Source organism: Chenopodium quinoa, unplaced genomic scaffold (assembly GCF_001683475.1).
Source record: "Chenopodium quinoa cultivar QQ74 unplaced genomic scaffold, ASM168347v1, whole genome shotgun sequence".
Lineage (NCBI taxonomy): Eukaryota > Viridiplantae > Streptophyta > Magnoliopsida > Caryophyllales > Amaranthaceae > Chenopodium > Chenopodium quinoa.
The window spans coordinates 28,933-46,780 of record NW_018743791.1 but is presented as its reverse complement, the minus strand read 5'-3'; the positions used below and the strand labels follow the sequence as shown (position 1 = coordinate 46,780).

General features: G+C 33.1%; 1 protein-coding gene across 2 annotated transcripts; it reads left to right on the top strand.

Moving 5' to 3' along the window:
- The first annotated feature begins 4,247 nt into the window (after window positions 1–4,247).
- On the top strand, window positions 4,248–10,151 carry LOC110684947 (ATPase 9, plasma membrane-type-like). Of its 2 annotated transcripts, none has more exons than XM_021861392.1 (14): window positions 4,248–4,520; window positions 4,766–4,885; window positions 4,996–5,094; window positions 5,219–5,356; window positions 5,503–5,817; window positions 5,911–6,237; window positions 6,323–6,565; window positions 6,682–6,777; window positions 6,856–7,165; window positions 7,243–7,757; window positions 7,857–8,030; window positions 8,127–8,309; window positions 9,300–9,481; window positions 9,740–10,151. In XM_021861392.1, the coding sequence occupies exons 1-14, from the start codon at window positions 4,464–4,466 to the stop codon at window positions 9,834–9,836; spliced, it is 2,856 nt and encodes a 951-aa protein (XP_021717084.1). In that variant the 5' UTR covers window positions 4,248–4,463; the 3' UTR covers window positions 9,837–10,151. The 2 variants fall into 2 exon arrangements, with proteins under 2 accessions (XP_021717084.1, XP_021717083.1); XM_021861391.1 differs by having other exon boundaries at window positions 6,673–6,777.
- The last annotated feature ends 7,697 nt before the right edge of the window (window positions 10,152–17,848 follow it).

Here is a 17,848-nt window from a genome sequence, read left to right as displayed (position 1 = left end):
ATTAAAACACGCTACCATTTTTTCTAAGTTAACCATTTTTTAAAATATATTTATGCTATATGTATGATTATATAATTTGTATATATAAAACAATATTGTACTACATGGGGTTGATTTACATGTTTTCCCCACCTTTTTTTTGTGAGAAATTACCAAGGAAGATGGGTTCAATTAAGGTAAAGTTAATAAAGTCACATAAATGAGAACGATGAAAAATAATGTAATGCGTTAAAATAAAATGATCCAATGGCTACAAGCTTCATTAATGGAAAATTGTAAATAATATAACAACATTCCCCACTTCTCTTTCTCCTCCTCATGTTGCTCTCCCTATCTTTCCTCTTGTTCATCACTCTTTTCTATATTTTTCTCTCAAAGTTCAAAAAAAGATTCATTAATATCATAGATTTTCCCTATTTCTCTCTATCTCCTCCTCGTTTTTCTCCTAGATCATATCTTTTCCCATCATTTTTCTCTTAGATTTCAAAAGATTTTTCATGAATACAATAAGTGTGTTGTGTAAGAATACAAGAAATTATAGCAAAGAGTGAAAATTAAATACACATAACTTTTAAGTTATATGTGTATTATTTTTATATAAAAAAATGTGCATATTTATTATAAATGGAAATGTTTTAATCCTTTGTACTAAAGATGCATTTTTTATTAAATGGGCTTATTATTGAATATTCTCTAAATGAGTAATAAGGTGTGTCTATTTATGATTTAAACTCCTACTAATTGATTGGTAATTTCTACAACTCATCGTATTACGTTCTGAATGGTATTCACTAAATACTTAGTGCTACGAATTTGGGAGTGAAATTCGATATTATAACTTACCTAGGTAAAGTAGCCATCTAAAAATCCAATGTTTATTACTGGGTTTGCAAGTTGTTGATAAATACAATTACTTACTCATCTCTATAGTTAGAACTTTGAAAGATCGAGGAGAGAGGAAGAGTTCATAACGTGAAGAGGAAAATATAAGTAAAAAAATTAAATGTGCATAATTTTTTCAAATAAATGTACAAAATGTGCATTTCTTTTTTTGCTAAATGTGCATTTTGCGCAAGTGAATTGTAAATCTTTGGATTCATTGAGAATCTTTCTCATTTTTTGCATTATAAGACAATTCTCATTGGATCTCAACTGTATGTCTATTATATAAGACAAAGGGGAAGGCTATGATGTCCCTCTAAAAACATTTGAATACCTCTCTTGACTTATACTTAAGGAGGTAAAAAAAATCTACATTTTTTTTCATTCATTGTTCAACAATCAATCATGCCTTTAATTGATTCAATAAATTAATTTTAATCTTCAAATCAATCAATTGATCTCATAAGATTGTGTCATGATTCACTCCATAATCTTCAATATACTCCCAATTTCATCAATCTCACAACCAGTAAGCTTAATAAATCAATCAACCCATATAATCAAATCATGATTTCCCTATATCAGTAAAATTATTCCCATCAAAATTTTCATCTACAAAACTTTAATTACCTAATATAGTAAAACATACTCCCTTTGCTCAAGTTCTTCCCATTTTGATTGCGCATGTCTTCCAATATAAATGCACCACTTTGACCATAATTTCGTTATGTGCACATTAAATAAACCCAACATATATTATCTTGTATATATCTATACATCTACATTAAAAGGTGTTCCTAATCAAATATGCACGCCACATGTCACCCTCCATTCCACCAACAGGATGCCACATCATCCAATTAGAAACTAACAAAATGCCACGTCATCCAATTAGAAATATAAACGGTACACGTCAATTAAAAAATGTTCATGTCAAGAATTGAATTTGGGTCAATTGAAAAATGAATAGAAATTCATACCATCTTTGCTATCTAATAATTTTGTTTATTTATTCTTCTTAAATATAGTTAATTATAAACCATGCATGAGAGTGTATTCATTTGTACTTTAAAATGTTTTATTAGATTAAATTTAAACTAAATGGATGTATTTAAGATTATTATGTATATAAAAAAAATAAAAACTAAAAGTCAAATTCATCAAAATAAAATATACTAGGAAAAATTGACATTAATAATACAACCTTTGCCCCATTTATTTATTTTTTTTAAATAATACAACCTTTGGATTTTACCTGAGTATTACAACCTTTGTGGGGTCTCTATTTTAAACAAGGCAAAACCTTGTAACCAGTTAAACAAGTTGTCTATGACACATGCCTTCATATAATTGGTCTAAATTAATAATTTTTTATTTTTTAAAAAATAAATATTTTTTATTAAAAAAAAAAAGAAAACAACAAGCCCCAACCAGCTGCCCCTTTCCCCGACGACCCTCCTCCTTGTTGAACACCCAACCCCTTCCCAAAGCGACCACCTCCCCATTGAATAACATAAACCTAATCTCGGCAAACGCAACGACGACACAAACGCAAGGAAAAGGCGGGATTAGCGATTTTTTTGTGTGGAGAAAGAAGTCGATTCCCGTCGGATTCCAGGTGGAGAACGGAGTCCGTGACGGTTTTTAGGCTAGAGAAAGAGAGATTGTTGTTTTCGAGGCTGGGGAAGGGGATGGGGACGATTATCGAGGGCTAGCGAAGGAGAGGGGATGGTTATTCAGAGGGCTGGGGGAAGGTGAGGGTGGTTTTTACGGTTTCTAGAGAAAGGGAAGGCGATTTGCGGGGTCCGCGGCGCTGGAGAAGGGTGGTTTTCGTGGCTGTTTGGGATAGGCGATTTTCGGTGGTGGGGCTGGCGAAGGGAATATGTGGTTTTCGGTGGTGGGGCTGAATAGGTGGTTTTCGGTGGTGGGGCTAGGGTTAATGATTGCCTGAGGTGGTGTGAAGGTGGAGCAATGGTGGTGTTGGTGGGAGGAGAGAGGAAAAGGGAAAAAACCCAAAAAAATAAATTTAAACCAATCATTGAGCAACACATGTCATGGATAACCTTTTTAACAGGTTACCAACCGGTTATGTCTTGTTTAAAATTAACACTCTCCAAAGGTTGTAATATTTAGGTATAATCCAAATGTTGTATTATTTTAAAAAAAAAAACGGGGCAAAGGTTGTATTATTAATGACAATTTTTCCTAAAATATAATATATGAAAATTATAGTATAATATGTCGTGGTAATATTTTAAGAATTGCTCCTAAACATCGTCCAAGTTAAACACTAATTTTTATTTAAAGCAAAATGTTATATTGTATATGTTGTGAATAGTTTAAAAGATTCTCTCATCATACATAAGAAGAATAAAAAGAACAAACGAATGAAAAGGTACTTCTATATATAATTTAATTTGTATCAATATTGATATTCATATAAGCACACATTGTGTGTATATAAAGCTAAGGCTAGTATATCTGTGCGAGTGCGTGTATATGTATGTGTGGATTGGCTAAAATGAGAAATGAGAAAACAACTAATAAGTTGTCATGTGGCCTGCATATACTATACATCCCATTACCCCCCTAGTTTTCCAAAAATGGAAACAATCTTCGTCATAGCTTCTTATCTTATAAAAATTTACAATTTATTTTATAATTAAAGTAGGGGTTAGGTAAATCTAGTCAACAATGACCATTATCATTGGTGGGGTAATAATATATGTAGCTAGGCCTTTGCTACATATAAATTTTTTTAGGCCATATAAACATTAATAAGACTTCCTAAAGCAGTACTTCCTCTGTTTCTATTTAGTTGACGCGTTCAATTTAGGCACACATATTAAGGAGAAGGGAGCGAATGAAAGAGTATTAAAAAAAACAAGTATAAAATCGAAAATTTATGACAAAACCAACCTACTTAGATCGATGTAGTTAACATTTATTTATCTTAATACTTTAATTTGTAGCTTTTTTATATGTAGCCCTTATAGATTTGTTTATCACTTTTCTTTCCACAAGGGAAATATGGATGTTGTTAAAAAAAAAAGGAATATGGATGGAGGGGATTTAAACCTTGTTCTCGGTCAATAATTCATTGGTAAAAGTAGTACAAGTATAAGTATAAACTATAGAGTTGTTAACATAAAGATGCGTGATTAAAAGCAAGATGGATCCATATTTCTACATAAGATAAAATTAGAAAGTGACTCCACTAAAGTTGGTTCCATTTGAATGAAAATAGCCAAATAAAAGTTGGTGACAAATGTCATACGTGAGATTTGTTTTTGCTTTTTATGTGGTTAAAGAAAAAAAAAAAGTAATATGTACTCCGCATGTAAGCACATTTTACTCACACTCCAGTAGAGTTAGAGTTTGTTATGAATGAGAAAAATTCTCACAACCACTAATTGTGAAACAAAAATTCATTCTTATACCCTAACTCTCTCACTCTTGCTTAGCTAATTTATTAGTTCTTCGTCTTTCATCTTACATCAATTTACTCACTCACTCCCCCATTCACTTTTTCAACTTCACATAGTAATCCACATTTATTCCAAAATTTATTTTAATAGTGGATGGAGGGCCATTCCAAGAATGAATTTGAAGATATTACGAATGAGGATTTGGATCTTGTAAGATTGTCCATCTTTTTCTTTTGTTATAGCTACTTTTCTTATATTGATAATCAATATTCATGATGCGTAATATATCTAAGAACTATTACTATTACTATTATGGTTTGTAACGTGTATGCGTTAGAATGAGGTATAATCGCAATCCTATAAATGTTGCATTAATTATAATGTAAAGTTTGTTTGTTTGTTTATTACTCTATAATAATTAATCACAATTAATGATAATACACTTAAACATACAGGAAAATATACCTATAGATCAACTGTTCCAGGTGCTTAAATGTTCAAGACATGGACTGACATCAGATGAGGGCGAGAGTAGACTCAAGCATTTTGGCCCTAACAAACTGGAGGAGAAGAAGGTAACTCCCCAGTCCCTTATACAAAAGCTTATTTGTTTGTTTGATCCCATACATAATTTTTTAAAATATCAAATTAGCTTAATACATATGAATTTTAATCCTTTCAACAGGAAAACAAGCTTCTCAAATTCCTGGGATTCATGTGGAATCCCCTATCATGGGTTATGGAGATTGCTGCTTTAATGGCTATTGTTTTGGCTAATGGAGGAGTAATCACTTTTTTCCTTTTGTTATTTATTACATACATTCCCCTCAACACTGCTTATTACATACATTCCCCTCAACACTACTTACTTGACATCTTATTTACAACTTTAATTTATGAAATGTCAGGGTAAGCCCCCAGATTGGCAAGACTTTGTCGGAATCATCACATTACTCGTCATTAATTCTACCATTAGTTTCATCGAAGAAAACAATGCCGGTAATGCTGCTGCAGCACTTATGGCAGGCCTAGCTCCTAAAACCAAAGTAATGTACCAGGTTTTTTAATTTTTATTTTTTATGTCACTCACTTAGCCGAAGCTACTATAAGTAGTTCTTAAATTGCAACACCAATATAATGCATGATTATACTTGTGTAAAGGATGTCAAAATTTTGAAATGAATCATTGTAGGTCCTTAGAGATGGAAAATGGGGTGAACAGGAAGCTGAAATTCTTGTACCAGGAGATATCATCAGCATCAAGCTAGGAGATATTGTTCCTGCTGATGCTCGCCTCTTAGAAGGAGACCCACTTAAGATCGATCAATCAGCTCTCACCGGTGAATCCTTGCCGGTGAACAAACACCCGGGTGATGGAGTTTTCTCAGGATCCACTTGGAAGCAAGGTGAGATTGAGGCTGTTGTAATAGCCACCGGTGTTCACACCTTCTTTGGCAAGGCTGCTCACCTTGTTGATAGTACTAACCAAGTTGGTCACTTCCAACAGGTAAAACTAAGTTACGATAATCGCTAGACAAATAATGATATTCATTTTTTTTAAAAAAATTAAGACTTGAGAATTAATCAATTATCGATACAGGTGCTGACGTCAATTGGAAACTTCTGCATAATTTCGATTGGTGTTGGAATACTAGTTGAGTTAGTAGTGATGTACCCAATTCAACGTAGGAAGTATAGGGATGGAATAGACAATCTATTGGTGTTGCTTATTGGTGGAATTCCAATTGCTATGCCAACGGTGTTGTCAGTGACAATGGCCATTGGATCTCACCGTTTGTCTCAGCAAGGTGCAATCACTAAGAGAATGACAGCTATTGAGGAAATGGCTGGCATGGATGTCCTTTGTAGTGATAAGACAGGAACTCTCACACTTAACAAACTAACAGTTGATAAGAACATGGTTGAGGTTCGAAAATGTTTTGTTAGAATTAAATTTTTTTTCTCTCTTCATACTTCAATTTGCAAATCATCCACTTTTTTTTTTCATGCAGATATTTATGCCTGATTTAGATAAGGATACTGCAATCTTGCTGGCATCTCGGGCTTCTCGTGTTGAAAATCAAGATGCAATAGATACTTGCATTGTAGGGATGTTGGCTGATCCCAAGGAGGCAAGAGCAGGAATCACTGAGGTACATTTTCTTCCATTCAATCCAGTTGAAAAGCGCACGGCCATTACTTATATTGACGCTGAGGGTGATTGGCATAGGGTTAGCAAAGGTGCTCCAGAGCAGGTTGGTGATAAGAATTAGTAGTTGCTCTATAATACCGAAGGTCATTTTGTCTATATATACTTCAAAGCTTTATTTAACATACATTCCCTACTGAATAATGATTGTAGATTATTGAGCTTTGCAACCTTGGTCATGACGCAAGGAGCAAAGCTCATGCTATCATCGATAAATTTGCTGATCGAGGTCTTAGATCCCTTGGTGTTTCAAGTCAGGTAAACTATATCTTTAAAGTCATAAATAAGCTACTCATGCAATTAAAACTTCTTACATGTCCCATTTCTCTTTTCTAGGCTATTCCAGAGAAGAGCAAGGATAGCCCAGGAGGCCCGTGGAAGTTTGTTGGTTTATTGCCTCTCTTCGATCCTCCAAGGCATGATAGTGCTGAGACTATAAGACGTGCATTGAGTCTTGGTGTTAATGTTAAGATGATCACTGGTGACCAACTAGCCATTGGTAAGGAGACAGGTCGTAGGCTTGGAATGGGAACTAATATGTATCCTTCATCTTCCTTACTTGGTCAACATAAGGACGAGAGCATTGCTTCCATTCCTATTGAGGAGCTCATTGAAAAAGCTGACGGGTTTGCTGGCGTCTTCCCTGGTATTCAGATACTACACTGTACTATGCTTTAACATTTTTTTTTACCATTGTTTAACAATAGTTATGGATAAATGCAGAGCATAAGTATGAGATTGTAAAGAAATTGCAAGATAGGAATCACATTTGTGGTATGACTGGAGATGGAGTGAATGATGCTCCAGCCTTGAAGAGGGCAGATATTGGTATAGCTGTCGACGATGCTACTGATGCAGCAAGAAGTGCATCTGACATTGTGCTCACCGAGCCAGGGCTTAGTGTGATTATTAGTGCTGTCTTGACTAGCCGAGCAATTTTCCAAAGAATGAAGAACTACACCATATATGCAGTTTCCATAACCATTCGTATTGTGATGGGTTTTATGCTCATCGCCCTTATTTGGAAGTTTGATTTTGCTCCCTTCATGGTTTTGATAATTGCAGTTCTTAATGATGGGACCATTATGACAATCTCTAAGGATAGAGTCAAGCCCTCTCCTACGCCAGACTCTTGGAAGCTCAAGGAAATTTTTGCCACCGGTGTTGTCCTTGGCACTTATCTTGCTCTCATGACCGTCCTATTCTTCTGGGCTATTAATGACACCAGCTTCTTCTCTGTAATAAATTCTTTGCATTTTTTATGTAGTACACTTTTATATTTATTATCATTTTTAACAATTCACATATTATAATTCTATATGCTTACTAAATGGCAGGACACATTTCATGTGAGATCGATCAGGGGAAATGAAGAGGAGCTAATGGCTGCCTTGTACCTTCAAGTAAGTATTGTAAGTCAGGCACTGATATTTGTAACTCGGTCAAGGAGTTGGTCCTTCGTTGAACGTCCTGGCTTTATGCTTCTCGGTGCTTTCTTCTTAGCACAATTGGTGAGTTACTCAAACCTCGTGTTTTTTATAAATAAAATTGTAATATAGCATCCTCTAACACAAGACTATCCACTTTTATTGTTGGGGGTTACTCAGATTGCCACACTCATTGCTGTCTATGCAAATTGGGGATTTGCACGTATTAAGGGAATTGGATGGGGATGGGCTGGTGTAATCTGGCTTTTCAGTATTATCACTTATGCGCCCTTAGATTTCTTAAAATTCATAATCAGGTATGCCTTGACTGGTAAGGCTTGGGATAATCTGCTTGAAAGAAAGGTAATTATTCTTTTTCCATCAGATATTTCTATTATTATTTTTAGATTTTTAATTCAGTATTATAGTACCTTTTCCGTTTTTTTATAGTTGCAACAGTTTGACTTTCACACTATTCATGTGTTTCACTTTGACTAGCTTTGACAATTTATACATAAAGAAAAATATAGTCATGTGGTATCTTGTTAGATTCGTCTCGATTTGTACAATTTTGATATCTAAAATTATAATTTTTACATATAGGTAATCAAAGATATTAACGATTCAAAACATGCATCGACAAGCGTGAAAAGAGAAGTGTTGCAACTATAAAAAAAACAAGGAAATTTTGCCAACAACTACCTTTTAAATGACCACTTTTGAGAACAACTACCATTTAAAAATTTCTTTTAAAAAAACTACCACAAAGTCACAAAAACTTTGATTAGCACTACCATGTTTTATTTTTCGGGAAAAATTTTCGGTTAAGAAAGCCTAGTTTATAAGATTTCAATCAATTGTGGTATTGAAAACAGAGATTAAGATAGTAAAACAAAATTATAGGTCAATTATCTTTAATTTTGCATTATAGTTTATTTAATTTCTCGATTAAATCTTAAATTTAGGGTTTATGGTCAAAAAATTGAATTAAGGGCTTTACGAAATTGGGGGATTTGGGGCAATTGAAGTGTATAATCCAATTAAGGGTTAATGTAGTGCAATATTATCATGTAATTTGGGTTTTTTGAGGGAAATTTTATAAAATATGCCTAAAAAACAGAGATTCTTGCCGGAAACAATAATTGTGGTAGTGCTACTCAAACTTTTTGTGTTTTTGTGGTAGTTTTTTCAAAAGAAAATTTTAAATGGTAATTGTTCTAAAAAATGGACATTTAAATGGTAGTTATTCGCAAAATTTCCAAAAAACAAAGGAAGTATAATTTATTGTTTGGAAAGGTGCTTTTGTTATGGTACTCGTTAGTCGTTACATGTTAAAACTGTCAATATATATAGACTGCATTCACAAGCAAAAAGGATTATGGAAAGGGTGAGAGAGAAGCTCAATGGGCTACTGCTCAACGTACATTACATGGCCTAGAGGCTCCAGAAAATCCAGACTTACTCGCAGACAAGAACAATTATCGAGAATTAACAGAAATTGCTGAGCAAGCTAAAAGACGTGCTGAGATTGCTAGGTAAGATACCCTTACAATGAAGGTAACAATGTTTTTTTAAGATAAAAAGAACCTTAAGGGGAGAAAAATGATTCTCCCTTATACTTTCTATCATCAAGTCACTCATGCAGAAAGTAGGGAAAAATCATTTGACTTCTCCTTAAAAAGGGGTCTATTCACTTAAAGAAATCACATTGGAGGGATAGAAAACAAAATAATCTACTCTATATTGTCAAGATGGGTAATGATAATAACAATAACTATTATTACTACTATCAGGTTGAGGGAACTTCACACATTAAAAGGGCATGTGGAGTCAGTAGTCAAGCTCAAGAATCTTGACATCGAGACGATCCAACAAAATTACACAGTTTAATTATTCAGAAGAGAGGATAATCAGGCTCAAGCTCTACTCCACCACTTTGTACTTTGGCATTTGGTGGTAGATAAAAGTGATGAAGATATAAGAAAAAAGGGAAGCTTAAATATATTTTTGCCCATGTTTCCTTTTTCTTATTTGAAGCTTGTTGCAAACCCAACGCCAATAAACCCAGCCGCAGAGATTTTGCTAGAAGAAGATACAATGTTGGGAAAATAGACTTTTAGAGAAGATAAGACTAGTACAATCTTATAAAAAAAAATCCTGAAAATGGTAAAAGATTAGTACCCTTTTGAGTCTTATGAAAAGTTGTCCCCCTCTCTCAATGAAAGAAGATTTGGCTTTGTTTTCCAACTAAATCTGCTTTCGTCAGTTTTGCATAATTGTATAACATTGACTAGTTCATTCAATTAACCAATATAGTTCTTGAATCATTTTTGATAATTAGTCAATAAGATTTTGGTCGTTTACGACTAAGGCCAGACTTTTAACACACATAAGATTCACAATACTATAAAAAAATGTAATTATTACTTTTGGTGGAATTCATTTGTATAGTTAAAGGTATTGCATAAATTCATCTCGACAAAGTAAAATTCATTCTGCCCCTAATTAACTACTATAAAAGTGTATTGATTGAAATGATCATCAACTGTTTCATAACAATTCGTATATTCTCTTAGTTTATACTCAATGTACTATACTTATCCTCTAGTAAAAGCATAGTTTATATATATGGCTCAGTCTCTAACCTCTACTCTGTAATCTAAGTTAAGATTGCAAGTTCAAATCCTTGTGTGCATAACTATAAATGATAGGACATTTGGATTTTTATCAGCCCATTAGCACTCTCTTTTCCGATCCATGTACAAAAAGTTTGTTTTATTATTTTTCTTAAAAAGTTTCCCATCGATCCCCTATCTCCACACTCTATGTTCTACATATATTACATAGTATAACATTATACACTTAAATTAATTATTATAACTAATTAAAGTTTGTTTTATTATTGGTAACCACTAACCACTTATTAAATTTTTTAAAGTTAAGGAGTCAAATAAAAGTAATACCCCCTCTTTTTATTTTTAATATTTGCGTCACTTTGAATGACGCATTTGTCGAGACATAACTTTGATCATTAATATTGTTAACTATTAGTAAAAAAATGTTTTTTTTTTAATGAAAATAGACGTTGTAAATAATTCAATGATATACTCCCATTTTTTCGTTTTATAATAGTAACAAAAATAAGTAAAAAAAAACATGTGAAAAGTGCATAAGTGGAAGTGATATAGATATTAAAAAATGAGGTCGAGGGAGTAATTTAGACATATAAAGTGAACTTGAAAAAGATGTGAAAAGTGAAAGCATATCCTTACCTTATAATAAGTATGAGAATGCTCTTATGAATAGTGTAAAGACTACTATATCCCTCAAAATGTTTGTTTACCAATTTGCCCCAAATTAGAAAAAAAAAGTAAGAAGATATTAGTATATAGTTAACTAGATTAGTATATGTGGAATATATGGTAATAGTTTGTCTTCTTTCAATATTTATTTGTACTTAAAGACGACTATATCCTTCCAAATGTTTATCTACCAATTTGCCCCAATTTTTTTTTAAAAAAGGTAAGAAGATATTAGTACCTATCTAGATTAGTATATGTGGAATAATGGTATAGTTTGTTTTCTTCCTATATTAATTATACTAATAAATACTTAGATGTTATGAATACTTGTAGTTTTGTAGTAGCTTAGTTAGTGTATATTTCTTACCGTGGAATGGTAATATATTTTTTTTCTTCCAATATTAATTTGTACTAATAAATAATATTTGAACTATTGAATTATTTAGATATTACAAAATACTTGTAGTTTGTAGAAACTTAGTTAGAGTAATTTTCAATAACTTTTTAAAATTAGAGATTTTTCCAAAATTGTTATATACTTTGAGTAATGTGTAAACCTTAACCATGAACAACAAGTCATTTTTGTAAATAATTACAACAAAATATCATATACATAGTCATAAAGCATTAGTGACAAACATACAGTTGCAAAGCCTGCAATTACTCTTCTCAAATGACTAACCATATTGTGCGCATTACGCGCAAGACCCGTAGTCAATTAAAAGTATAATCTAGTTTATGCATAGATCTTGAAAAATAATAAACAATGACATTTTATTTACTTCATGATTTTTTTCTTAAAATGCAATTAAAAAAAAAGGATACATGCTCAGTCGACCACATACCATGGTCCATTACCTGGTTAGCCCATGTATGTGGTCTATACTTTCACATAGACCAATGCTAATTATTTATATAATATAAATGGGTAAACTTTATTAAAGTAACTAGATAATTCCCCGACAAATGTTCGGAATTTTAAGTTATTTGCAAGTAAATTCAAAATTCAAACAATGAAAAATTTATCAACAAAACCAAGAGAACTAAGTAATGCAGAGTAGATTAAGAATTCAAGAAAAAAATCATAACTAATCATGATAGATAGCAATCCACACAAATATGATATTAGACATTAGAGATGAAAAACAAAGAAGATCTCCATGGTGACCTTGAATTATTAAAGAAGCAAAATTTTAAATTAATTTCCCTTAGACAATTAATATTTTTCCACCGACCACCATATTTAACCCATACTACTTATCCGTAGAAATCAACTACAGAAAGTGATAAAATTACTTTTTATTTTTTTTAGTAAAACTATCTGCTTTGTTAACTTCTCTCTTCTAGGCTTGGCCATGGAGAATAATGACATAAAAAAAAATCCCAATTCTTACACTGCTTCACGCATCTCAACTAAAAATTAAAATCCTAAATCAATAAAAATCCTAAATCAAATCTGTTAAATATAATGTTTTAATTTTTTAGAAATTTTGACATTCACATTTGCTTCTTGTTTTTTTATTTTTTTTTATTTTACTTCATGACCACCTAAATTAGAGTTTGTTAAAAATCACAGTTTATTCAAAAAAAAAAAAAAACTAGCCACCCTTAAAAAAGCCCAGCTTCTCCCGTCAGCCACCCTCCTCCTCCCCTTGCCGGCACCCAAAGCTCGGCTACCCTAATAGAATCGACCCTCTCCCCTTCCCTTACCCAAAAACCGACACACCTAACCCTAAACCACCAGCCCGAAACCACCCTAAACGGGTTTTAGGGTTTCCCTTATAGTGGTTTTGGGGTGGTGGCTTTGGGTTAGGGGTGGCCGAAAATGGTAGGGAAGAGGAGGGGGTCGATTATGATGGATGGAACAAGGAGGGGGGCTGATTCCACCGCGAAATCATCTTCTCCGAGAAATTCCAGCTCTTGTCTGAGCGATTTCGACCGCCGAAAAGGGTATGGGAAGGGATATTGACCGCCTCTTGTGCTCATAAGACCTTGTGTCAGAATAAGGTACCACCTTTCCTTCCATTTTTTGATAAGCTACCCATTTCTTGGAGTTTCTTTTCATCATATACCTTCGGAGCCATTCCATTTGTGTCAGAATAGGTTTGTCCCTAGCCTGTTTGATCACTGCATTAAAGGTCTCAAATACGTTGTTGAGTAACATATTAGACTTGCAGGTTGGGCTAAAAGCATGCCTTGACTAATGACGGGCAGGTATATCATCAAGGTATTCATATGCCTCTTCTGAAAGAAATTTGATGGACTCCATGGCAACTTCAAACACATACTTGTAAAATGAAAACAACAATAATGCAAAAAATAAGCACTCCAAACATAACATATAATACATTATCATTAGCAAAAGTGTACAAAGATTTAAAACACAATCTTACCAGAGTGGTGGCTCTAGCTGCACTCCAAAAGAGCTCTTTGAAGGTGGTGCCACTGAACTGGAGCTTGAATTTTGCCCATATGTGTCTCGTGTCTCACACAAAATCTTGTTTTAGCTTTTGGTACAACATGGTTAAAAGCTTCAAGCAATCCCTGTTTTCATGATATCATCAACAAGTTATTTGATAAATGAACTGATTAATGCAATACAAAGATAATTCATTTAATAAGCACACACTCACCTTTTGCCTGTCAGACATGAAAGTCCAGCCATAGCGTTGGTCTTCATCACCAAGATCTCTCACACTGGCGGATCTACTAAGGAATCAGGGGGGTCACGTGCTACCCCTGGTTTTTTTAAAATTTTTTTTGTTGTTTTAGTATAATTATTAAATTTTGCAAAAGTAAGTTATATTTTTACTATTGTTGCAGCAGTAGAATTGGGTTGATGGTGGGAGATGGCTGACAAGTTGCAAGTTCGATACCTCACACATTAACTTTTATTCTTTTGCTTTAGCCTACATATATTTACTTTTGTCTCACTCTATTTTTTATTTTATTTTATTTTATTTATTTATTTATTTTAATCTCTACCACTTTATCAATTATCTTAGAAACCAATTTCTTCTACCTTATAGATTAAACATGGCTAAACCTAAATTAAATAGGGATGAATTGAACAATTGTGAGGCAAAGTATGAATAATTACAAATTTACAAATACATCAATACCAAAGAGTTAAGTTATTTCTTTTTTTTCAACAAAAATATTTATTGTATTATTTTTTTGGTTTAATTCTCACACACTTGTAAAAAAAATAAAGTTCTTTACTCAAATTGAAAATTTTCAATATTTTTCATCTAACTTATTTCTTAAAGAAAGGTTACTTAAATTCTAATTAATAGAAATTTTAGTTTCTAGTATGGTGCTACCCCTACATGATAATCCTAGTTCTGCCACTGATCTCTCATTAGCAATTCTAGAAACCACACCCAAGTGTCCTTATTCTCAATTTCCACTGTAGCCCATGCAATTGGATATATGTTGTTATTACCATCCCAACTGTAACAAGGATTTGCCCTGGGTAGGCTCCTTTTAGATGGCATCCATCTACACCTATTAATGGTATGCATCCTGATATAAAACCTTTTGCCAAAGCATCCAAGTAGATGTATAGCCTCTTAAACCTTGGTGGTTCTAGATTCTCAATTCCATGATCAACTACCACTGAACAACCAGAACCTAGGTTGTACTTGATGATTGCTTGACAATAATACCACACTCTCGCATATTGTTCAGTTGTGGATCCACATATCTCAAGCTTTACTCTAGCCCTTGCCATCCAAGCCTTAAAGTAACTAACACTAATCCCAAAATCAGATAACACTCTTTGTCTTAAAGTCTTAATTTTTCATGTTGGATCAACCCTAAATTCTTCTAAATACTTCTCAGCCAAGTATTCAGCAGTCAACATATAATTTTTCTTCCCTCTCATACATCTATGCTTTAATATCAAGCTCTTAATTTGCAATCCTTCTTCATTTGGCAACCTCCTGGCATTAACCTTAAACATACATCTTATACCCTTAACACACTTACATATATGCAGTTTAGTCCTTTTTGAATCTCAATTACAACCACACCTTCTTTTACAATGAACTGTAATTTTCTTCCTATCATTATGCAAAGAGTAGAACTCATACCTGTTCTCAATTGCATGAACCCTCAAAGCCTTCCTTAAGACAATGCTGTTAATGAATTTCTGACCACTCAGAAGCTGAATTGGCTTCTTGAAGTTTGTGACAGCACTAAACCAAGGGCAATTGTCCTCCTCTTCATCAGATCCATGAATGCTCCTCAACTCATCAGAATCATAATCTTCTTCTTCATTTAGCCTTACTTCAGTAGCTTCTAGTTGTTCACTAAGCTGTGAAAACCTAACTTCAGTTCTGCCAACCTCATTATCAAACTCATTTGTAGCTTGCTCCTGTTCCAGACTACTATTCGCATCCCTTAAGATACCTACAACTTGTTCTTCAACCTGATCATCACTCAAATCGTTCTCCTCTTCCCCAACATTCCAATGTATATCCAAATCACTAAAATCTGTAGTTTCAGAACCAGAATAGGATTCAGACTGTACCACAAGCTTCCTTTGTCCTTCTTTTTCCCTCTCTAGTCCTTTCTCCTTTACCTTTTCCCTTGGCAGTAGTTATAATATTGTCACTACTAACTATCTGTTCATTTTACAATTACATGACAACAATTAATTTATTTATTTTTGGCAGCAACAATGCAAAAATCTCAAAACTAACCCCAATAAACCAAGCCCCAATTAAAAAATTTCCAATTACCCAGTACCAATGATAATCAAATCCTCACAAACAAAGTCAAACAATACAAATCTCTATTTTTATTAACATAATATTAAACAATTACTAATACTAAATGATTAATTATAAACTAATACATATATTAATCAATTTTCATTTGACTAGGGTTATGCACAGTTAATAATTAACCCCAAAATTCAACAAAATTGCAATTCTAACATGCATTAAACAACAAAATAAATAACAAATACGTACCTTTTCTCTACTTGGAATGAACCCCACTACCTAATGGTCCCTTTACTGTTGAACATGACGAGTAAAGCTAGCGTCTTTTGCTTTTACCACAACAAGTATGTGACGCAAGAACAAAGGACATTGACAGGGATTTTTTAAGCAAAAAAAGTTAAATAGGGATGCAGAAGGATAAATTCATTAATGGAAGAAAGATGGAGAAATTTAATGTAGGAGGGATAAGAAATTCAACGCAAAGGCTTGGAGTAGGCAGAGTATTTGTTACTTAGGGGAAATCGTGAAAATAGAATAGAAATAAGGAGGGAAACTAATTAGGTGGGCCCACTTGACGAAAAATTGACCAGATTCCGGCAATAGGTGGTTATTTCTAATTTTATTTTTTTATGGGGTGGTTATTTAAAATATATATAAAAAAGGGGGTGGTTATTTCAAAAAAATCCAAAAAATTGATACAATACTCCGTAATATAAAGTAGTTTATTACCTGATATTGATAATTTGTAGCAATTGATGATTTGACATGTAATATTTTGCATCAACACAACAGTAAAAGAAAGGTGGGGGCGTGGGGCCATACGTGGATTGTCGATCTTTATTTAATTACATTGAATGACTTTTCTAGGTAAATAAAAAGGCACCTATTAAGGGCATGTTCATATTTACTGAACTGAACTGATTGGAGCTGAACTGAACTGATTGGAGCTGAACTGAACTGAACTGAACTGAACTAAGCTGAAATGAATATTTTATGAGAGAGGAAAATTAAGAGTTGAACTGAACTGAACTGAACTGAACTGATTGGAGCTGAACTGAACTGAACTGATTGGAGCTGAACTGAACTGAACTGATTGGAGCTGAAATGAACTGAACTGAACTGAACTGAAAATAAGTAAATATGAACAAGCCCTAACTTGTTGCATTTTATTGGGCCTTCATATCATTGAATAACTACTATAGACGCATATTACCTACTTCCTCGGTTCTTTTTTACTTGACCTGCTTCTTTTATCACGCTTGCCAATGCAAAACTTTAGCGATTAATAACTTTAATTCTCCATAAGTACAAATTATAAAAGTTTTATATTACGATAGTACTTACTGAGACGAATTCAATAAGATTCCACATGAATATATTTTTCCTTACATATCATTCACAAAAGACGGTTAAAGGAGAAGTGATGAATAGTATAAAAGTCAAAGCAGGTCAAGTAAAAAAGAACAGAGGAAGTATATGTTAGCAAACATATAGGGATGACATTCTTGAAATTTGTCATATGAAAGTGGGCCAAGATAGAAACGCCCTCCTATATACATGCTAAATAAATAGGTGCTATGTGCCTATATGCATTCCATATCATTACTATCTTATTGGATTAAGCACATAACAAATTAGACTTTTACATTTTATTTCCCAAATCCAACAACGGCCAAGCCCCATTATGCTAGTTAAAAAATCCGCCCCTGGTAGTGATTTTTAACAAATTTCTGATTAGGTGGTAGTAAAGCAAAAAAAAAAAAAAAAAAAAAAATCTGGTAGCAAATGCGAAAAATAGTGTTTTTAGTGGTAACAAATATAAAAATTTTCTATTTTTTTTTTTTTCAATTTTCATGCCCAAAACACGTTC